Source organism: Rhinopithecus roxellana, chromosome 16 (assembly GCF_007565055.1).
Source record: "Rhinopithecus roxellana isolate Shanxi Qingling chromosome 16, ASM756505v1, whole genome shotgun sequence".
NCBI lineage: Eukaryota > Metazoa > Chordata > Mammalia > Primates > Cercopithecidae > Rhinopithecus > Rhinopithecus roxellana.
Window position 1 is genome coordinate 89,460,160 of NC_044564.1, and position 23,259 is coordinate 89,483,418.

Sequence of the window (23,259 nt, forward strand, 5' to 3'; positions counted from 1 at the left end):
TAATTCCCAGAAGTTGTGAATATAGGGGGTTACATGGCAAAAGGGAAGTCAGGTTTTAGATCAAATCTAGATGGCTATATCAGCTGTCCTTAAAATAGGGAGATTAATTATCTTGGATTATCTGGGTGGGCTGAATATAATCACAAATTTGCTTAAAAGTTAAAGCAGGAGGGCCAGGCGAGGTGGCTCACACCTGTAATTCCAACACTTTGGGAGGCCGAGGTGGGCGGATCACCTGAGGTCGGGAGTTTGAGACTAGCCTGACCAACATAGAGAAACCCCGTCTCTACTAAAACATAAAAAATTAGCAGGGCGTGATGGCACATGCCTGTAACCCCAGCTACTTGGAAGGCTGAGGCAGGAGAATCACTCGAACCCGGAAGGCAGAGGTTGTGGTAAGCCAAGATCGCGCCATTGCACTCCACCCTGGGCAACAAGAGCAAATCTCTGCCTAAAAAATAAAAAAGTAAAAAAAAAAAAAAAAAAAGTTAAAGCAGAGGCAATAAAAGAGAGTCAGAGAAAGATGTGACTACAAAAGAGCGGTCAGAGAGATACAATGTTGATGACTTTGAAGTTGGAGGAAAGGACAGCAAACTGAAACGTGGGCACCCACTAGAAGCTAGAAAAGTGGCAGAAAATAGAAACAGATTCTTTCTTACAGCCTGTAGAAAGCAACACTGCCCTTTTGACACCGTGATTTTAGTTCAGTAAGACCCACGTTGGCCTTCTAAAATACAGAACTGTATGTTAAAAACAAAAAAGTGTTATTTTAAGCAATTAAATTTTTGATAATTTATTTCAGCAGCAATAGAAAATTAACATGCAGTTTTAACTAATATCTCATCAGGAACTCTGGAGGCCAGAAGGAAGTAGCACATTTTTCAAGTGCTAAAAAAAAAAAAGAATTATCAACTTAGAATTTTGGATCAGGCAAAAATACCCTTCAGGAGAACGTGGAAATCAAGACATTCTCAGTCCTCCAAAAATTCATACGTTTAGGCTCTAACTCTTAATGTAACTGTATTTGGAGATAGGGCTTTTAAGAGGTAATTACGGTTAAATGAGGGAGGGGTCCTAATCTGATAAGACAGGTGGCCTTATAGAGAGAGATTCTCTCTCCATAGGCAGGCAGGCAGGTGGTCACTAGGGAATGGCCTGTAAGCACATAGTGAGAATCTGGTTTTCATCTACAAGCCAGGAAAAGAGCCCTCAGCAGAACCTGACCATGCTCGCACCAAGATCTTTGAGTTCCAGCCTCCCTGTGAGAAAATAAATTTTAGTTGTTTAGTCCACCCAGTCTATGGTACTTTGTTATGGCAGCCTGAGCTGACTAAGACAACTACCAACAACTCTGCACACATAAATTTGACAACGTAGATAAAAAGGACCAGTTCCTGAAAACACACAAACTACCACAACCCTCTCAATATTAAGTAGACAATATGAATAGCCCTGTAACTCTTAAAGAAACTGAGTTTGTAATCTTAAAACTTCCAAAAAAGAAATCTCTAGACCCAGACAGTTTCTCTGGAGAATTCTACCAAATATTTGAAGAATTAACATAATTAACATCAATTCTACACAGTTTTTTCCAGAAAAAACTGAGAAGAGAAGGGAATACTTCCCAGTTTATTGTGTGAGGCTATGATTTCCCTGACACGAAAACTGGACAAAGTATAGAAAAGGAAAACACAAACTATACACAATCTCTGGCAGAATAATCAATATAAAGGAACACATTCCAACTTATTTTATGAGGCCAGGGTTATCCGGATACCTAAACCAGAAATAGTAACAAAAGAAAAAAAAGAAAGAGAGAGAGAGACAGAAAAAAAAAGTGATACCCTTCATAAATATGATACAAAAACCCTTAACAAAATATTAGCAAATACAAATAATTTAAAAAGTATATACCACAACTAAGTGGAGTTTATTCCACGGATACAAGGGTGGTTCAATATTAAAAAATCAATTAGTGTAATCTACCATACCAACAGACTCAAGAAGTAAAATCACATTATCATGTCAATTGGTACAGAAACAGCATTTAACAAAATTCAACTCCCATTCATGATAAAACCTCAAGTTTGTTTCAGAAAGTGGTCCTTGGACAAGGAGCATTGATGTCCTGTGGAAATTCGTGAGAAATAAAAATTCTCATATCCCATCCCATAGCTACTAAATCAGAATCTGAATTCAAATGCAAATGCAAGTACAGTGTCAGAAGCACTGTTCTATAAGAGAGCAACAGAAAAACTGTTAGTGCACTTCCCTTCCCTTGCCTTTCCCTTCCCTTTCCCTTAGACAGAGTTTCGCTCCTGTCACCCAGGCTGGAGTGCAATGGTGCAATCTTGGCTCACTGCAACCTCCGCCTCCTGGGTTAAAGCAATTCTCCTGCCTCAGCCTCCTGGGTAGCTGGGATTACAGGTGCCCACCATGACACCTGACTACTTTTTGTATTTTTAGTGGAGATGGGGTTTCACCATATTGGCCAGGTTGGTCTGGAACTCCTGACCTCAGGTGACCCACCCACCTCGACCTCCCAAAGTGCTGGGATTACAGGTATGAGCCACTGCGCCTGGCCTGTTAGTGCACTTTTGGTAGGGTTGCTGTTGAAGACTGTTCTGTCATTAACCATCTGAAGATCTATTAAAACATTTCTCAAACATCAAGAACCATGAAATCTTTACCACAGATGAAATAAATTACTTGTTAATTTTATTAATATAAACCATGTATCCAGTTTCCATTATTGCCATGTCTTTCAGGAAGATCAGAGACAATTTAACAGTTCAAAGTTCATGACTGTGTAAGACCATATATTCTAAACTTGACTTGGGGTTGACAGTCTCTTCTTCATTTTCTCTGATCTTAGTTTTTATTTATCTAGTCTTGTCATCTTACTACAGGGATTGTTAGATGTCTCCTAAAATCCACTAAAAGTAAAAGAAAGCAACAAATAAACAGATGAACAAATAAGAACTCACCAGGGTCTTGGTCATTTTTGGCTCTTCGGACAAAGGGGCAGAGATCTGAGAAAACAGATGGATAGAAGTACAGATGAGAGAAGGAAGTGTGCCAGTGCCACACATGGACACATACATCATTTAGTGTCCATGCACCTTACTCAAAAATTTATTTCTGGAGCTACAACATTAAAATATCATCCCATCCCATATTGTACAAAGATTTAAGTGCAAACATTTTACCATAACATGGTTAATAAAAAAGAAAGGTTAGAAACATTTAGATATCCAATAATTGTGGAGTGCTTAAATACTTTATAAAATATCCAAAAGACATACTGTTCTATTACATCATTATACTATCTGATTTCACAGGCCCTTCAAGTTATCATCAACCCTGGTACCTAACTCCTCACTACCACTCTTCAATCTGCTCTAAGTGTCAATTGGTGCCCGGAGAGTACTCCCAGAAGCCCATAAGCCCTGCATCGCTCATCCTACAATTCCTGATCATAGAGTCTTCAATTCCTCTACCATAATTGTTCTGGCTCTCTACCAGTCAATCCCATGTCCCCATGACTGACCTCTATGCCTGTATGACTACCCACCGCGCATCTCCATCAGCCATCCCAAGAGTGCCAATCCCAGGCACACCTGTACTTGCACTGGCGCCTTAGCACACAAACACATCTCCCTCTGCTGACACAACTAGGCTATAAACTCCTCCACATACACAGATAGGAACTCAGTGAACAAATCTGGCACAATTCTTTTTTTATTTTTATTTTTTTGAGACGGAGTCTCGCTCTGTCGCCCAGGCTGGAGTGCAGTGGCCGGATCTCAGCCCACTGCAAGCTCCGCCTCCCGGGTTTACGCCATTCTCCTGCCTCAGCCTCCCGAGTAGCTGGGACTACAGGCGCCCGCCACCTCGCCCAGCTAGTTTTTTGTATTTTTTTAGTAGAGACGGGGTTTCACCGTGTTCGCCAGGATGGTCTTGATCTCCTGACCTTGTGATCCGCCCGTCTCGGCCTCCCAAAGTGCTGGGATGACAGGCTTGAGCCACCGCGCCCGGCCAATCTGGCACAATTCTTGAATGTATAGAATAAATTTATAAATAGAAAACACTTCTAAAGACTATTTACAGAGGATGAATTAAGGAAATAAGAAAACTGTTCATCTGCAGTAGTGAAAGCTAAATGTTGTCGGAAATAGCATCTAAAATACCACTCCTCTGTCAGGGCCAGAGAGACATTTTCAGAAATAAAAGCACTTGCAGAGTATCTCTATCTTTGAGAGAAGTACTGAAAGAAGTAGTCCAAATAGGCCGGGCGCGGTGGCTCAAGCCTGTAATCCCAGCACTTTGGGAGGCCGAGACGGGCGGATCACGAGGTCAGGAGATCGAGACCATCCTGGCTAACACGGTGAAACCCCGTCTCTACTAAAAATACAAAAACTAGCTGGGCAAGGTGGCGGGCGCCTGTAGTCCCAGCTACTCGGGAGGCTGAGGCAGGAGAATGGCGTAAACCCGGGAGGCGGAGCTTGCAGTGAGCTGAGATCTGGCCACTGCACTCCAGTCCGGGCGACAGAGCGAGACTCCGCCTCAAAAAAAAAAAAAAGAAGTAGTCCAAATAAATGTAAATTGAATCACACAAGAAATGTTGAATAGGAAACTATTGTTCAGCAATAATTATTGCAAAAGATATAATTATAAAAAAGGACAATGTGACAATGTGATAAAGAGGCCACTAAAGAGAAAATTAATAATACCCTACGATAAAACATTCCTAATAATCTCAGGAAAAAATGGGGTGCAGAATGGAAACAATGAGCAGAAATTTAATCAATCCCATGAAAATATTATATAAAGAAAAGGCAGAAAATAAAAGGAGTTAAATAGTAAACATCAAATGGAAGGCATAAAATCAGATAAATCATTATTACACTAAACTGAGAGGTAAAATTCTACCAACAGAGAATAAGTTGGATTTGAAAAAAACAAAAGAGGCCGGGCGCGGTGGCTCAAGCCTATAATCCCAGCACTTTGGGAGGCCGAGACGGGCGGATCACGAGGTCAGGAGATCAAGACCATCCTGGCTAACACAGTGAAACCCCGTCTCTACTAAAAAATACAAAAAAACTAGCCGGGCGAAGTGGCGGGCGCCTGTAGTCCCAGCTACTCGGGAGGCTGAGGCAGGAGAATGGCGTGAACCCGGGAGGCGGAGCTTGCAGTGAGCCGAGATCCGGCCACTGCACTCCAGCCTGGGCGACAGAGCAAGACTCTGTCTCAAAAAAAAAAAAAAAAGAAAGAAAAAAGAAAAAAGAAAAAGATATCTATTGTAAACAAATGGGTAATCTGACACAGAGACAAATATGGATATAAAATAAAGCTCAGGGAAAAGACACATCATCCAAATGCAATAAAAGTAAAAATAGGTGTGGCAATGTAAGTATCAAAGTGGAATTCGATGTTAAAGTGTTTTTCTTTTTTCTTTTTGGTTGAAAAAAGGGATCCTATAATAATACCATTTCATACATGAAAAAGGATAAAAAATGCATTAACCATTAGGTGTACGTATGCCCGTCCCTCAGACACACAAATAAAATTAGCAAAAAAGCACATATAACTACAAAGTGAACTATTAAAGTAAGAGATTCTTATTGTATCTCTTTCAGAATATGAAACAAGTAGATCAAAATTAGGAAAAATAAAGATTTGAAAAATACCAACAGGCAAGACTTAATTAAAGAGAATTTTGGCCCATACAACAAAATATAATTTTTCTCTTATATCTGTTGAACAAAGTTCATTGAGTAACTTGGCTTCAAGGAAAATCTTGATAAACTGTTAAAAGTTGAGACTTGATAGTCTGCATTTTCTGACAATAAAATAAAATAAAAAACAGCCAAAACATACTTTAATAATTTGGGAATGAAGAAACTCTCCTAAATAACTAAGGATCAAAGGGAAACATCAAGATGAATTTATACATTTCATAGATAAAAATGTAGTTAAAGAAACTTTACTACCCTAAATCTATTCAGCATAAAACTAAAGAAAATAAGGAAAAGAACAGTAAATTACATCAAAAAGTGGGAAACAGAGAAAGTACGTAAAAAAAAAAAAAAAAGAAAAAATTGCATATTAAAAGGGTAGGGAGTATTTTACTGGACATTTAAAAATGTCCAGTAAAACAGACCTTTCAGACGCTTGATTCTTTTTAAATAAGGAGAGAAAGAATGAATGATATATAAATAAAATAACCGTAATGATAAAGGAGCTACTAGTCTTGGATATGAAACAGAACAAAATGGAAATGGAAACATGCAATTCTATGTAACATATTCTTTAAATCTTTAGCAAAATACATCATGATAATGAAACAGAAACGAAACAGATGGGTACGCATAAAAGAGAGGAAACTAAGATGTGCATCATTCACTCCTCAGATCCCTCTTTAGTCCCCCCAGTCATCCTCCCCAACCCCACAGTCCGCCCTCACTCCGCCCTCAGATCCACCACCAGAGACCCCCAGTCCGTCCTCACTCCGCCTGCAGATCCACCACCAGAGACCCCTCAGTGCCCTCTCACTCCTCCCTCAGATCCACCATCAGAGATCTCTCCGACTTCCACTATTCCATCCATCGACCGTCCGTCCCCATCACTGACCGGAGGGCTCACGACAGACATCAGAGATTCTTCTTGCTCAGTCCACAGATGCTGCCATCCCTCTATTCACCTGCCCCTCACCCACGTTCTCTCAGGACAGTGGTCATTTGCTTCGGGCGGTGACTACAGTCGCAAGAACCAGAACAGGATCCGCTTCCTTTTTCTCAACGCCTCCCAGGCCCAGAGGTATGTCTTACAGCGCTGCCTGGGTGTGCGCATGCTCAGCAGTCTTCGTGGCCGAAGGTTGCCAGTAGTCAACATGGCGCTTTGCCAAACACACTCCCATTTCAGTGGCTTAGGCTGGGCGCCAGTATGGCGGCGCCCATGTAGACACTCTGACCTGTGTGCGGCCATGTTGAGGTGATATAGAGACTGAGGGGCTGAGGGTTGTCCAGAGGGAAGGAAGCAAGCAGAGGTGTGTCCCATCATACTAAGCCAGGACACAATCAAAGCCTGTCACCTCAGGTTACAGTCTTTCTCCAGTGCTTCTGTGGACACAACAACACTGTTAACCAACAGGAACTAATCAGCATTTATGTAATACCGCAAACGCAGAGGAATACACATTTTTTTTCATGTCCATGGGACACTTAGCAAGATAAGAGGTAACCTGGGCCATAAAACAAATCTCAGCAAATTTAAAACAACTGAAATCACACATAGTTTGTTCTCTGAACACAATAGAATTAAACTAGAAATCAGTAATAGGAGGATAAAAGGAAAATCTCCAAACACGTGAAAACACATGCTAAATAATCCATTGTTCAAAGAGAAAGTCTCAGATTTTTAAAATACATTGAAATGAATGAAAGTGAAACACAACATATCAAAATTTATGGGATGCGGCCAAATCAGCGGTGAGAGAGAAATTTATACCACTAAGGGCTTACATCAGAAAAGAAAAAAATTTTGAAGTAATAACCAAGCTCCCCACATACTAGAAAAAAAAGAGCAAAATAAACCAAAAGCAAGTGAAAAAAAGTAAATAATAAGAATAAGAAGATAACTCAATAAAATGTAAAAAGAAAAATAGAGAAAAACCAATTAAACAAAAGCTGGTTCTATAAATGTCAATAAAATTGACAAGCCTACAGAGGAGACACAAAACATCAATATCAAGAATGAAACAGGAGATACCACTGTAGACCATGACAAAATCAAAAGAACAAAGAGAATGCTACAAACAACTCTACAAACATAAATTTCACAATATAGATGAAATGCATTAATTCTTGAAAAAGCACAAATTCTCTCTTACAACATGAAATAGTTATGTTGAATAGCCCTAGAATTGAAGTCATAATTTGAAACATTTGAAAAAGAAATCGTCAGGTCTGGATAGCTAGATCAGAGAATTCTAACAAACATTTAAAGGTTAACACGAATTATATCCAGTCTCTTCCAGAATGAAGGATAGAAAGAAGCCAATAGAAAGATATTCCAACTCATGAGGCCAGTGTTACTCTGATATCAGAGCTAAAGACAGAAGGAGAATGGAAATCAGTATTCTTCATGAATCTAGATGGAAAAAATTCTCAACCAAATAATAGCAAAAATAATTCAACAATATATAAAAATAACTGCAAACCACGAACAAGTGATGTTTATTTCAGGAATAAAAAGCTGTCTTGGTATTCAAAAATCAATTCATGTAACCCGCCACATTAGCAAGCTAAAGATAAGCATATTACGTGATTATATCAATGCAGGAAAAGCATTTGAAAAAAATTCAACACCCATTTATAATGAAAAAAAAAAAAAACTTTTAGGAATTAGGAACAGAGGTACACTTTCTAACTTTTTTTTTTTTTTTTTTTTTTTTTTTTTTTTTTTTTTTGAGACGGAGTCTCGCTCTGTCACCCAGGCTGGAGTGCGGTGGCGCGATCTCCACTCACTGCAAGCTCCGCCTCCCGGGTTCACGCCATTCTCCTGCCTCAGCCTCCCGTGTAGCTGGGACTACAGGCGCCCGCCACCACGCCCGGCTAATTTTTGTATTTTTAGTAGAGACAGGGTTTCACCGTGTTAGTCAGGATGGTCTCGATCTCCTGACCTTGTGATCCGCCCATCTCAGCCTCCCAAAGTGCTGGGATTACAGGCTTGAGCCACCGCACCCGGCCACTTTCTAACTTTTAAGTTAGAAAAAAATCTACAGCTAACATCAAACTAAAAGATGAAAGAGACTGAATGCTTTCTCATTCAGTTTGGGAAGAAGGAAAATAGGTCTGTGCTCATTATTTTTATCCTACGTAGCTCTGGAAGACCCAGCCAACTCACAGAAATTCTCTCTATAACCAGACTCTAGCCATGCTCTTTTGAACTCTCTTGTCAACTAAACCCTGGCTTTTGGGCTTTTGTGTTGTCTATGCATTGCCCAATATTAGTAAGAATCCTCTCAATTTAGTCAGAATCCTCCATCTTCATATCTGATCACCATTAATATCTAATTTTTTTCTTATTGTCTGCCTTCCCCAGGTGATATCTGATCACTCTGGCATGGTTTCAGCAAGAATCCTGTGAGGTCAGTTTGGCCAGATTCCCTCCTATTAGTAATTTTCCATACACTACCAACCCTCCACCCTACTCTGTGGCTGTAAAAGCTCTACTTTCCCCTATATTCAGAGGGAAACCTGAATACATGGAAACTGGAGATTACTGCAAGACCCTATTGCAGTAATCTCTATATCTATTGCAATAATCCCTCCTAATAAAGTCTGTCTTACTATTTTTTAACAGGTGTCACAAATAGTTTTTTCTATAATACAGCTCAACAAGTCCAAAATAGAAGAATAAAATGGGAGGAATTATTCTACCCAATTTTTTAACTTTTTACGTAGTTACAGAAATCAAGACAGTGTGGTATTAGCAGGGAGTTAGACAGTTCAATAAAACAGAATTGAGAACTCAGAAATAGATCCATACAAGTACAACCAACTGACTTTTGAAAAAGGTGCTATATCAATTCAATAGTAGAGTGGTTCTGGAGCAGTTAGATATCATAGACAAAACAACGAACCTCAATCTAACCTCATGTCTTTATTAAAAAAAAGTGCCGGGCACGGTGGCTCACACCTGTTATCCCAGCACTTTGCAAGGCCGAGGAGGGTGGATCACGAGGTCAGGAGATCGAGACCATCCTGGCCAACACGGTGAAACCCTGTCTCTACTCAAAACACAAAAAAATTAGCCGGGCGTGGTGGCAGGAGCCTGTGTTCCCAGCTACTCGGGAGAATGGCGTGAACCCTGGAGGCGGAGCTTGCAGTGAGCCGAGATGCCGAGATGGCACCACTGCACTCCAGCCAGGGCGACAGAGTGAGACTCCGTCTCAAAAAAAAAAAAAAAAAAAGGATCATAGATCTCAATGTAAAAATATGAAATTTAATGAGAAATTCTTCAGGACGTAGGACTTGATGAATAATTATTAGACATGACACCAAAAAACCCCCCCCCACACACACAATCAAAGAATTTATTATTTGGATGTTATCAAAATTTAAAACTTTTGCCCTGCATAAGAGCCTGTTAATAAAAAGACAAGGTAAAAACTGGGAGAAAACTGCAAATCACACTTGATAAACCATATCTGACAAGGAGCTCATATCTAGAATATTCTTGAAGTTTTCCAAAGTCAACAACAACAACAAGAAAAAACAATCCAATTAGAAAATGGGCTAAAAGCATGAACAGATATTTCCCACATTTCCCACCAGCAATGCACAAGTGTTCCAATTTCTCCACATCCTCATTAACACTTGTGGTTTTTTTTTTTATATAATATACATTATAATGGATGTGAAATGGTATCTTATTGTGGTTTTGAATTAAATTTCCCTAGTGATTAGTGATGTGGAGCATCTTGTGCATTTATGTATGTTCTTTGAAGAAATATCTATTCAAATCTTTTGCCCATTTTTGAATCATCTTGTTTGTATCTTTTGTTGTCAAGTTTTGGCAGTTCTTTATATATTCTCGATATTAATCTTGTATCAGTATGTATGATCTGCAAATATTTTCTTGCAATCTATGAGTTGCCTTTTCAATCTATTGATAGTGTCCTTTGATGCACAAAATATTTTTATTTTGATGAAATCTGTTATTCTTTTATTGCCTGTGCTTTTGTTGTCTTTGATCCAAGAAATCATTGCTAAACCCAAATCACAAAACTTTTCTTTTATTCTTTCTTCTAAGACCTTTATAGTTTTAAGTCTTAGGTTTAGGCCTTTGATTCAGTTTGAGTTACTTTATGTATATAGTATAAATAAAGGCCCAATATCACTCTTTACATGTGGATACACTGTACCCACCTTTCCCAACACCATTTGTTGAAAAGATTGACCTTTCACATGGTCTTGGCACCCTGGTTGAAAATCATTTGAATGTATGTACAAGGATTTATCTGTGGGCTCTTTGTTCTATTCTTTTGATTTATATGTCTGATATCTGTCTTCCTTTTTTTTTTTTTGAGACATAGTCTCACTCTGTCACCCAGGCTGGAATGCAGTGGCATGATCTTGGCTCACTGCAACCTCCACTTCCTGGGTTCAAGTGATTCTTCTGCCTCAGCCTCCCAAGTAGCTGAGACTAGAGGCACATGTCACCATGCCCAGCTAATTTTTATGTTTTTAGCAGAGATGGGGTTTCACCATGTTGACCAGGCTGGTCTCAAACTCCCAACCTCAAGTGATTTGCCTGCCTTGGCCTCCCAAAGTGCTGGGATTACATATATATCTGTCTTTATGCCATACTGTGTACTATGCTGTTTTGATTGCTATAACCTTAAAGTAAGTTTTGAAATTGGGAAGCATGAGTCCAACTTTATTCTTCTTCTTCCAGATTGTTCAGGCTACTTGGACTTCTTTAAGACTCCTTATAAATGTTAGGATATATTTTTCGATTTCTGCAAAAAACATCTTTAGAATTTAAATAGGGATTGCATCGAACCTGCAAATTGCTTTGGAAAGTATTGCCACTTAACAATATTAAATGTTGTAATCTGGCGGGGCGCAGTGGCTCACGCTTGTAATCCCAGCACTTTGGGAGGCCAAGGTGGGCGGATCACGAGGTCAGGAGATCGAGACCATCCTGGCCAACACGGTGAAAGCCTGTCTCTACTAAAAACACAAAAAAATTAGCCGGACGTGGTGGCGGGCGCCTGTAGTCCCAGCTACTCGGGAGACTGAGGCAGGAGAATGGCTTGAACCCAGGAGGTGGAGCTTGCAGTGAGCCAAGACGATGCCACTACAATCCAGCCTGGGCGACAGAGCGAGACTCCGTCTCAAAAAAAAAAAAAAAGTGAGATAGAAATAATTTTTTAAAACTTACTTTTCAAAATTTGCAAAACTACATAAGTGTAAAAGAAATTTACATTTTGTCCCTGGATTGATATAAGACAAAACATTGTGTGGGAAAGCTGGAGTTGAGGACGAACGAGATTCTCAGACTAAAAATCCCTGGTACATAGCCAAAATTTCAGAGTCAACTTCAGATTTTCAAGGGCCATAAAATAGGTAACCTGAAGCCACCATCTCCAACAGATAAAAGGAACCAGGTAATATCTGTGTTCCAGGGAGAAAACATAGAAAATTGGCTGAGTTCTATCACTGACAAAACTTAGTGGGAAGGAGGGATCTAGAAGGTGGGAGAGTGGAGGGATCCCCGGCTTGGAGGGTGGGGAAGGGCTGTGCTTCAGCCTCCCCGTCCCGCTGCCCCTCCCCCCTCGCTGCCCCTCCCTTTCCCGCTGCCCCCCCCACCCGCTGCCCCCCCTCCCCAAAAGGAGCCCTTTGTGATGTGAAGGCCCCAGCTCTGTGATGCAGGCCTGGGCCCCAGTCCCTAGTCTCCACGGGGATGCCCAGAGCTCAGTTGCTTGAAAGCAATGCGCCTATTCACATGGAGAATCTTCCCTTTCCTCTAAAATTACTTAGTGCCTCGTCGCTAAACGCCCCCAGCTCCACACCATGGGTGTTGGATATCTTCCTCACCTTGGTGTTTGCCCTGGGGTTCTTCTTCCTATTACGCCCCTACTTCTCTTACCTCCGTTGTGACGACCCACCCTCACCATCGCGGGGGAAGAGAAAGGTAAGGAGCCCTCAGTCCGGACCCACAGAGCTTGATTCTTTCCTTTCTTTTTATTATTTGTTCCACTTTTCCAAATCCAGTGGAGAGACTTCTGCGATGGGAAGTCTCAGGAGAGACCAGAGCATCATCCTTCCAGGGAGAGGCAGGACAGCCAGGGTTGGTAGGGGTAGATGGTGTACTGGGATTTCCATCCCAAGCTCTCAGTCCGTCTGTGGGGGAGCGCAGGAGGCGTCAAGACAAAATCAAACCTGTGGGCTCAGGGGCCAGGACCGGTCATGAGACGGGGGAGGTCTCTGTCGGAGGCCAGACCCTGAGCCCTGGCTCATCAGCTCCTGGGGCAGGTGGCTCGGGGCCCAGTCTCCTCTGTATGGGGTGATCTTGGGGCAGTGCCGAGCCCCCGAGGGCCTCCCACCGGGGCCTGGCGTCTCCTCTGGTCTCTTGGGAAGCAGAATCCTACCTGACAGCTCAGCGGTGCCTGCAGGCCTGAGCCTGGGTGTTCCTCCAGCAGAGGAACAGGGACTGACAGGACCGTGGTGGACCTCATATTGAAAATCCCTGTGTGTGTGATTTTTATTTTATTTTATATTTTATTTTATTTTATTTTATTTTTGAGACGGAGTCTCGCTCTGTCGCGCAGGCTGCAGTGAAATGGAGCGATACCGGCTCACTGCAACCTCTGCTTCCCCAGTTCAAGCTATTCTCCTGTCTTAGCTTCCTGAGTAGCTGGGGACTACAGGCACCCGCCACCACGCCCGGCTATTTTTTGTATTTTTAGTAGAGACGGGGTTTCACCATGGCCAGGCTGGTCTCAAACTCCTGACCTCGGGTGATCCACCCGCCTCGGCCTCCCAGAGTGCTGGGATTACAGGCATGAGCCACCGCGCCCAGCCCCCTCTTCCTGTTTTTCTAAGAAGAAAAGCAGTTTGTCATCCATTTAAACATGAGTGGGAGGAAGCACACAGAGCGAGACAGAGCCATGCGGTTCGTGAGTGCAGCCTGCGGCGGCCGGGCTGGGGGCGGAGACTGAGAGCCTGTCTTAGCTCCTCTCCCTTTCTTGTCTCCCAGTGTCATCTTGTCTCCCCACGTCATCTTGTCTCCCCGCGTCATCTTGTCTCCCAGTGTGCAGTGGGGCGTAGAGGGAGGCCCAGAGGCAGGATGAAAAACCACAGTCTGAGAGGTAAGGCTCTGCCAGGGCACACTAGACTTAATTTGATCTCGTCTGTCCCGGAGGGAACTGACTCTGAAGAAGTCAGTTGAAGAAGCCTGAGGCAGGGGCTCATAGGAAGGAAATCAGAACCCCGGGTCCTTCTCAGATTCCCTGCTGGAATGAAGCCTTGGTGGGCCAGGGACTGGGCCTTACCCAGCAGGGGGCAGCGTGTGTGTAGTGGGGAGAACAATGCCTGCCTGGATGGGAGGGGGGTGAGGGGGCCTCCTGGCCCCTGGGAACAGCTGTTCAACTCTGCTAAGGCTGATTCCTCTTTGAGACCACCCCAGTCCTTTCTCCCCACAGGGCAGTTGTGAGGACTGTGGGGATCGGGGAGTCCGTGTGTGGAAGCCCTTTGTGAATGACAAAGCCCTGCCCGCCATGCCTTGCTATTACCCTCGGGGCCATGTGGCTCTCGACACAGATGTGCGGGTTCCAGGGTCTAATTCCCCATGGTCTTCCCTAAAGAAACATGCACTCATCCTCCTGTGAGATCCCAGGCCCCTCCTGCACTGCCCTAACCCGGTCTCCTGATTTCCAGCTTGTAGAGCTTGCCCGAGAGGCCTGGAGGAGATTTGGAACCTGTTTTCACAACTGCAGAGGTGAGGCACTTCCCCTTCCCTTCATCCTTCCTACCAGGGCTGGGATGCGACCCCAGGGCCATAGGCAGCCTGGAGCTGACCTGGGATGGGGAGACCAGGGGGACAGAGGATGGGAGTAAAACCCTGGGGCAAGGGGTAGCAGGAGAATTGGGCAGTCAGGATGTGGGGTGGTGGAGGGGCGGTGACCCGAGCTCCCACTCTGCCCCCCGGCCCTACCTGCTTCTGGCTGCAGCTTGTGCCTCCTGTCTCCTGCAGCCTCCTGGGGCCACATCCTGGCAAAGGTGACTTTGGTCAGCTCTCCAGTCCAGACCCCCCAGGTGAGGTGGGCAAAAGAGCACCTGATGGATCCTCCCGGTCCTCTCATGAGCCTATGGAAGATGCTGCTCCCGTGTTTTCCCCGTTAGCTTCCCCGGATCCTCGAACCAAGCATCCTCAGCATCTGGCCTCCACCCCATCACCAGGCCCAATGACCACCTCAGTCTCCTCCCTAAGTGTCTCCCAGCCACCAGAACCTTCCCTTCCCCCAGAAAGCCCCTCACCCGAGCCACCTGCACTTTTCCCTCACCCACCACACACCCCTGATCCTCCGGCCTGCTCTCCGTCTCCTCCAAAAGCTTTCCCTGCTCCTCCCCTGCGGGACTCCACTCTGATAATTCCATCTCACTGTGACTCAGTGGCACTTCCACTGGGCACCATCCCTCAAAGCTTGTCACCACGTAAGGATTTGGCAGCTTCTGTCCCAGCCATCTCAGGCCTTGGCGGCTCAAACAGTCAAGTTTCTGCCTTCTCCTGGTGGCAGGAGACTACCAGAACCTGGTGTGTCTTCAACTCGTCAGTCCAGCAAGATCATCACCCACCAGAGACCTGTCAGATGGAAGCTGGTAGCCCAGTTTTACTCAACTCTGATGGCCAGAATGTCATGGGTATACAAGTCATAGAAAGAGCCAAGGTCAACATTTCGGAGGAAAAAGAAAACAATGGATCCTTTCCAAAACAAATGAGCCCAGAAAAGCACTTGAATTCTTTGGGGAATTTGGTTAAATCACTGGATGCTGAGCAGGACCCCACAACTCCAAAACCCTTCTGGAACATGGGCGAGAACTCCAAACAGCTGCCCAGTCCTCAGAAGCTCTCAGATCCTAGGATCTTGCAGGAAAGTTTTCAGAAGAATTATAGCCAGCTTTTCTGGGGCCTCCCCTCTCTGCACAGCGAATCCCTGGTGGCTAATGCCTGGGTCACTGAAAGGTCTTACACTTTACAGTCTCCTCCTTTCTTGTTCAATGGGATTTCCAATGTCTGCCCAATTCAAAGGGAGACTACAATGTCCCCACTGCTTTTCCAGACCCAGCCCCTGTCCCATCTGGGGCCCGAGTCCCAACCCTTTATTTCATCCATGCCCCAATTCCGGCCCATACCTATGGCTCAGGCCAATCTCCAGTCCTCTTTCCCAGTCCTATCTCCTGCTTTTCCATCCCCGATTAATAACTCTGGAGTAGCTTGCCCTGCATCGCAGAATAAACTGCAAGCCCTCTGCCTACCTGAAACTCAGCACCCTCAATGGCCTTTGTTGAGGAAACAACTAGAAGGTGGGTTGGCTTTACCCTCTAGGGTCCAAAAATCTCAGGATGTGTTTAGTGTCTCCACTCCTAACCTTCCCCAGGAAAGCTTGCCATCCATTCTGCCTGAGAACTTTCCAATCAGTCCTGAACTCCGGAGACAACTGGAGCAACACATTCAAAAGTGGTTCATTCAACACCAGGGCAACCTGGGAAGGATCCAAGAGTCTCTGGATCTGATGCAGCTTCGGGACGAATCGTCAGGGACAAGTCAGGCTAAGGGCAAACCCAGGCCCTGGCAGTCCTCCACGTCCACAGGCGAAAGTAGCAAGGAGGCACAGAAGGTGAAGTTCCAGCTGGAGAGGGACCTGTGCCCACATCTGGGGCAAATTCTGGGGCAGACCCCGCAAAATCTATCCAGGGGCATGGAAAGCTTCCCAGGGAAGGTTCTGGGGGCGACCTCTGAGGAGTCAGAAAGGGACTTGAGGAAGCCCTTGAGGAGTGACTCGGGAAGTGATTTATTAAGATGCACAGAGAGGCATCCTATAGAAAACGTCCTGAAAGCCCACGTGGGCAGGAAGTTGGGCCAGATGAACGAGGGCTTGATCCCTGTGAGTGTGCGTCGATCCTGGCTTGCTGTCAACCAGGCTTTTCCCGTGTCCAACACCCACGTGAAAACCAGCCATCTAGCACCCCTGAAGAGTGGGAAAGCCTGTATGAACACAGCCCAGGTGCTTCCCTTCCTCGAGCCGTGTACTCAGCAGGTGCTGGGAGCCCATATTGGGAGGTTATGGGCCAAACACAGGTGGAGTCTACCCCTCAGGGTCCTCAAACACATTCAGTGTTTCAAAACAGAAAAGGTTTCTATTGTCCCTTGTCCCTTACACAGCTTGTCCCTTATACAGCTTGCCGGTCCCTCCTCAGCCACCTGTGAATCTGGGGCTGGCTCAAAAGTTGAGGTGGCCACATTCCTTAGAGAGCCACCAACGGCAAGTCTGAGAAAGCAGGTGCTGACCAAAGCATCTAATGTGCCAGAGAGTCTTCAGGCCTCTTCCCCTGCATGTAAGCAGTTCCAGAGAGCCCCGCCAGGGATCCCATCTTGGAATGATCATGGGCCCTTGAAGCCTCCTCCAGCTGCACAGGAGGGCATGTGGCCATCTAAGCCCCTCACATACAGCCTCACAGGCAGCACCCAGCAGAGCAGGAGCTTAGGAGCCCAGTCTTCAAGAGCTGTAGAGACCAGGGAGGCAGTGCCACAACCCAGAGTCCCCTCAGGAACCCGTATGCTGGCAAACCTCCAAGCCACAAGGGAAGATGTGCATGGTTTCGAGGCTCCAAGGACCAGCAAAAGTTCTCTCCCTAAAATGTCTGTCGCCCAAGATCCAAGACAGCTGTGTCCTATGGAGGAGGTTATTAGTGAATTTGAGCCCGGAATGGCCACGAAGTCAGAGACCCAGCCTCAAGTTTGTGCCGCTGTTGTGCTCCTTCCAGATGGACAAGCGTCGGTTCTGCCCCTGGCTGCAGAGAATTTGGCTCCTCAAGTGCCCCAGGGCCATCTCCAGAGCACGCCTGCTGGGAACATGCGGGCTTCCCAGGAGCTACGTGACCTCATGGCAGCCAGAAGGCGCAACCTGGGGTACAGGGAGCCCAAGAAGCCCAAATGTCAGGTCTCGGGCAAGAGACAAAGCCCGATAGACACTCATCGGGATGAAGGTGTCCGGCCATTGCCGTCAGAGAAACAGCCTCCTTTAATAAGCCACCTTGGAGAAAACATAAAGCATTTTTTTCAGCGGCTTTTCCCAAAGAGAAAAACGAAGCCAGCACCAGCCACTGGGAGCCAAAATACAGCACAAAATAGGTCCTGTGTGTACAGCAGCAGTGCTGAAGCTCAGGGGCTCATGACAGCAGTCGGACAGATGCTGGAGGAGAAAATATCACTTTGCCATGCACGCCAGGCCTCAAAGGTAAACCAGCACAAGCAAGAGTTACAAGCTCCAGTCTGTGGGTTTCCCTGCAACCACAGGCACCCCTTCTTCTCAGAGGGCTATGCCGCCAGCAGTCAACAAGCCACTCTCAAGAGCCAGAGTTGTCCCAAAAGAGAGAGGCAAAGGAAAGACCAAGAGCCCCTGAAAAGTGTCAACAATGAGCCATGGGGCCTGCGACATCCCCAGCTCTTGCTCCCCAAGAAAGCTGTACCCCCAGTCAGTCTCCCTCAGCACTGGCCGAAGACACCCGGTGCCTCCAGGCACCATCACCACTGTCCCAGGCACTGTCTTCTTCAGGGCGGTATCTAATTTGGTCAAAACATATATTTTTTTTGTTCATAAGAGGGTGATGGCTTTGATCTGTGCCGTGCTTGGTGTGGGCTTGCTTTCTAGAAGCAACAGGACACGGACGGGTGCTGACAGTGATGCTGCAAGCCCACCTTCTTCCTGAGTTCCTTCACTGAACCTTACGTTTCCGTAACACTGTCTTTACACAAACAACAAAAACTTCTAAAAACAAGATGAGAAAAACCTATGAAGAGCCCACTCTGAAATACGGTTCAACTGTCTTTCCACTACTTACTGTCTACCTCCAAGTTTAGGCAGCTCTAGGGAGAAGGTTTGCAGAGATGTCACAGGGCTCAACATCGCCATGCAGGCTCCAGGAAGTGCCACAGCCCAGTAGCTTCATGTGTCACAAAATAGTGGAAGTTTGGGTGGGAGAGTGCTGGGCCTGCAGGGGCCATTGAAAACAATATGCTAAGAATGGATAAGGCTCAAGGACAGTATCTCTAGCTAGTTGCACTTTTAATGAACTCCAGTAGTCAAGGATACTGTCTCTAGTTGAACTTTTAATGAACTCTAGTAGGCGCCAAGAAGGCAGACAAAATAAGAAAGAACTTAGAGACAAAGAACTAAGCAGAAGGTTATATCTGGGTGCAGAAAGTTTGTTTTGCATTGTGTTATTTTTGCTGACGTGGGATTTATGGAGTATAAATAAAGTGAGGCGGAGGCTCTAGGTGCGGCCGCCATGTTCTCTGTTTGTCTTTGTCTCTTGCGTCTGTTCGTTCATTCTCCACCACCCCCGGCACGGTCCCCAATATGGGCCCTGAGTTCAGAAGTGGGAGAAGTCTTGACCCTGGGTATCCTGGTGGAGAATAGATAATGCCTGCCCCTGGGAAGCCCCTTCTCTCCGTGACAAAGGCTGGGATGGAGATGGGCCCTCTTAGCTCAGCCAACGTGCGAAGCACAGAGTCCCCATCCCACTGCCTCTCCCTTTCTTACACTCTGGAGTGGCGGTGGGGACAGACCTTCCAGCTCTGTGCATGTGTAGGTGGGGGATGGGGAGCGGGGGGGGGGGGTAGCCTGCACGGAGGCTGCTGAGGGCCCTGAACTCCCGTGCTCCAAATGAGTGAAAGACCCTGCTCCTGGGTCACCTGCCTTTGTCTATCTCGCCTACGTGTCTCTCAGCTTCAAAGAAGTCGTTCTGGGTGAATGGAGCAGGGTATGCCTGTGCGTGCAGAGGCTTCTGATGGTGGGACTCTGTAGAGCTACAGGGGATGCAGACAGAGAACTGCAAAGGGGGTGAAGTGTGTGTGAGGGAGCCATAAGTGGTGCCGTGACCCAGGAGACTCTGACATTCCAGCCCCTTCGAGAGGCCTAGAGGGGCCTAGTGGCTCATCCCGGCCCCACCCCAGGGTCCGTCCCTGCTCCAGCTCCCAGATCACAGACCAAGAAAAACCACATTTACCCCCAACACAGAGGGCCATATTAGTGAGATGGCAAAGTGGCAAAGTGAATAAGGAAGATAAATTTCTTAACATCTTTGATAAACTTGCACATAATAACCTATTGAACCTTTTTTTTTTTTTTTTTTTTTGGAGATAGTTTCGCTCTTTTGCTCAGGCTGGAGTGAAGTAGCGCAATCTCGGCTCACTGCAACCTCCGGCCCCTGTGTTCAAACGATTCCTCTGCCTCAGCCTCCCAAGTAGCTGAGATGATAGGCACCCACCACCACGTCCTACTAATTTTTGTATTTTTAGTAGAGACTGGGTTTCGCCATGTTGGCCAGGCTGGCCTCGAACTCCTGACCTCAGGTGATCTACCGGCCTCGGCCTCCCAAAGTACTAGGATTACAGGTGTGAGCCGCCGTGCCTGGCCCATCTATTCAATTTTTTCAAGGATGTGTTGACAACAGGTGAAAAAGCAAGGACTAGAGAACCGCAGGCATAACTTGGAGTCTGGTGACCTTTAATATACATGTAGCCCCAGGACCGCTCCTGGGGGAGAGGTGGTGACTTCCAAGGGCCCAGCAGCCGAGCTGGGGTCAGACAGCCAACCTCCCCTGGCTCCTGAGGTCCTGGCTTGCCCCAAAGACCAGCAGGGGAAGAGGCAGGCAGGCAGGATTTGAACACACAACGGAGCTGGAAGTGACCTGTCCAGAATGGGCAGGGGGTGGGCAGGGCAGGAGCGGTCCCTGCTGTCTCCCTCTGCTTTCAGCACAGCTTTCCTCCTCTCTGGGCCCTGTCCATATGGGAAAACGGGAGGTCTCCACAAATCAGGGACAGGAGGAGCCAGGTCTCTAGAGGGAGTTTTCTGTGCCTTGTGCCACATACAGGCGTGCAGGAGGCCCAGGTCCTGGGGCCTCATTTCAGTGGTGGAGAGGCCTGTGCCAGGCAGTGCCACTGATCTAGATGGCAATGGAAATGGCCCTGCCCCTAACATATGGGGCTGGCTGGCACCTGGGATGGAGGGGGCAGTGGGCACGGTCCCCAGCCTGTGGCTTCTCCTGGGGCCTGGTCCTCTCTGGGGCCTGGATAACTGAGGCAGCCTTCAAGGTGGGCCCCGCAGTGACAGCGGAGCCAGGATCAGCAGGAGGGGCAGGGACCTGGAGCAGAGAGCACCCCCGGTCCCCCGGGAGCTCAGGAGAGTGTGGCACAGAGCTGGGACCCTGACCGCTGAGGATGGGCCAGGCCTGGCTGCTGCCGGGTTCCCTTAGGAAACCAAGAGGCAAGTTCTGGGATGTGGAGGAGCGGGATGTGGAGCCCACGGCTCAGGCTAGAAGTGCCACAGGCCACGCTGAGAGACCAACAAGAACACAGGAAGCCACAAGCCCTGAGCCCTTCTGCGGCTCCATCTCCCATGAGGGGCAGCGAGGCCAGCAATGGAGAGACCCACAGAGACCTCCCACAGGAACCTCGCAGAGACATCCCGTACAGAGTGAGCACGCTGGGACCTCTCTCTGCCGCAGAGAGAGACACACTGCAGCCTCCACAGAGACCCCACGGAGCTCTCAGAGACCTCATGGTGCCCCACGGAGACCTAGCACAGAGATTCCCAGAGTCCTCACACAGAGAACCCCACAGAGGCCACACTGAGAGACTTCACTCAGTCCCACAGAGACCTCCCGCAAATGTCAGAGATCTTCCGTGGTTCTCACACAGAGACTTCACACAGAGACCCCACAAAGGCCTCAGAGACTTCCCACAGAGCCATAAAACGGGGACTTCATGCAGAGACTCATGCAGCTCACTGCAACCACCGGCCTCCAGCTCCAGAAAGGGCACACAGCACCCCCCACTGCCTCACAGAGACCTCTCTCAGAGTCCTCCTCACACAGAGACCTTGCCTGGAGATCTCCCCGTCTCCACAGAGACCTTGTACAGATTCCTCACACACAGGCCCCAGGTTGCTCCACACTCATGGCCCAGAAACCTCTCACACAGAATTCCCTCAGACATTCCACACAGAGATTTTGTAGAGCTCTCACAGGGTCCTCACACAGAGACTTCATCTAGTCCCATGGTCCCTCACCCAGAGATTTCACACAGGGACTTCCCACAGAGACCCCACAGAGACCTCTGGAAGATAGCTCCCACGGAGACCTTCTGCAAAGGCCTCATACAGGGGCCTCACAAGAGACAACAGAGCCCTCTCGCTGACCCGGAGTCCTCCCACAGAGACCTCATGTGGCCTCACAGGTCTCGTACAGGAAGACTCGGATTTCCTAGAGACTTTCCACTTAGAACTCAGGCAGAAACCTCACGCTGAGGCTTCACAGAGACCTCACTCAGAGTTCTCAGCAGGAGCCTGGCACGGAGGCCTCCCCCACGGCGCTCACACAGCGTCCTCGCTGTAGGTGAGATGCCCCTCACAGATACTCCTCAGAGATCCGACACAGGCTTCACAGACACCACACATCCGTTCTTTAGGGGCCCGAGCAGCCACCTGTTGACAGGTCCTTCTCAGTGGATACAAAACCACTTAGCACACGAGCAGCACAGCCGGGATGTCAGCTGCACTCCCCAAGAACCCCGGAGCACCCAGATATTGTCAGCATTGCACTGAAGGGGGTTTTCTGCTTGGGGACATGCTCATACCATTTTTTTCTTTGGTAACGTCGCTGCCTCTGAAAAGAATTATGGATTCCACAAGTAGACCTGCAAATGCTTTTTTTCCCACAGGTTTCTATTAGCTTGAATTCTGACCCACAATTTAGAGAATTCTTTTTCTTTTAATTATTTTTTGAGATGGAGTCTTGCTCTGTCGCCCAGGCTGGAATCCAGTGGGATAATCTTGGCTCACTACAACTTCCGCCCCCTGAGTTCAAGAGATTCTCCTGCCTCAGCCTCCTGAGTAGCTGGGATTATAGGCATGCACCACCATGCCCGGCTAATTTTTTGTGTTTTTAGTAGAGACAGGGTTTCACCATGTTGGCCAGCTGGACTCAAACTCCTGACCTCAGGTGATCCACCCACCTTGGCCTCCCAAAGTGCTAGGATTACAGGTGTGAGCCACTGTGCCCACCCAAAAATTTTTAAATGAGTAAAGTATTACCAACCTTCAATGAAAGAAAATATCTTATTTGTCCAGTTTGTTATTATCCAGCCAAATTATATCAATGTCATATATTTTTTAAAGTTTGGGGGGGACAAGACTTGAACTTGACATGCCTGACTTCTGTACTTTGAAAATATGATAAAAACCTTTAAACAAAATGAACCCCAGAAATGAAACAAACCAGCAAAGAGGCATCTGGACTCACACTGGTCTCCCAGGGGACTGTGCAGCCAGCACATAATTTCATACCGAAGAGCTTGGATCACGTTTGCAGAGTTCATTTTATTGTTAGCAGGCTAATAATCATGCAAAGATTTTTCACAAACAGGTCAAATCTCTAGCAATATTCTTACTGTATCACCTGAAAA

General features: G+C 46.6%; 2 protein-coding genes across 7 annotated transcripts in view; one reads left to right on the top strand and one right to left on the bottom strand.

The window, feature by feature from the left end:
- The window catches only part of ZNF484 (zinc finger protein 484), a 128,377-nt gene that overhangs the window by 47,422 nt on the left and 57,696 nt on the right, over nucleotides 1-23,259 (bottom strand). For 4 of the 6 annotated variants that reach the window (XM_030919978.1, XM_030919972.1, XM_030919971.1 and 1 more), the window contains exons 1-2: nucleotides 6,634-6,836; nucleotides 2,988-3,032 (exon numbers count right to left, since the gene is read on the bottom strand). In XM_030919978.1, coding sequence (XP_030775838.1) covers nucleotides 2,988-3,032; nucleotides 6,634-6,654 — 66 coding nt within the window. In that variant the 5' untranslated portion in view covers nucleotides 6,655-6,836. Of the gene's footprint in view, nucleotides 1-2,987; nucleotides 3,033-6,633; nucleotides 6,837-23,259 lie in introns of those variants that run through there. The other 2 variants (XM_030919977.1, XM_030919974.1) reach the window with 1 other exon arrangement.
- Nucleotides 13,774-18,887, top strand: LOC115893966 (spermatogenesis-associated protein 31A6-like). Its single transcript, XM_030919970.1, has 3 exons — nucleotides 13,774-13,882; nucleotides 14,451-14,511; nucleotides 14,767-18,887. Exons 1-3 carry the CDS (start codon nucleotides 13,861-13,863, stop codon nucleotides 18,359-18,361), a joined length of 3,678 nt encoding a protein of 1,225 aa, XP_030775830.1. The 5' UTR covers nucleotides 13,774-13,860; the 3' UTR covers nucleotides 18,362-18,887.

Coding starts and splice junctions, on each gene's coding strand:
- LOC115893966 (XM_030919970.1), top strand. CDS start 13,861: ATGAAAAACCACAGTCTGAGAG. Junction 13,883..14,450: donor GAAAAACCACAGTCTGAGAG/GTAAGGCTCTGC, acceptor CCTGATTTCCAG/CTTGTAGAGCTTGCCCGAGA. Junction 14,512..14,766: donor CTGTTTTCACAACTGCAGAG/GTGAGGCACTTC, acceptor TGTCTCCTGCAG/CCTCCTGGGGCCACATCCTG.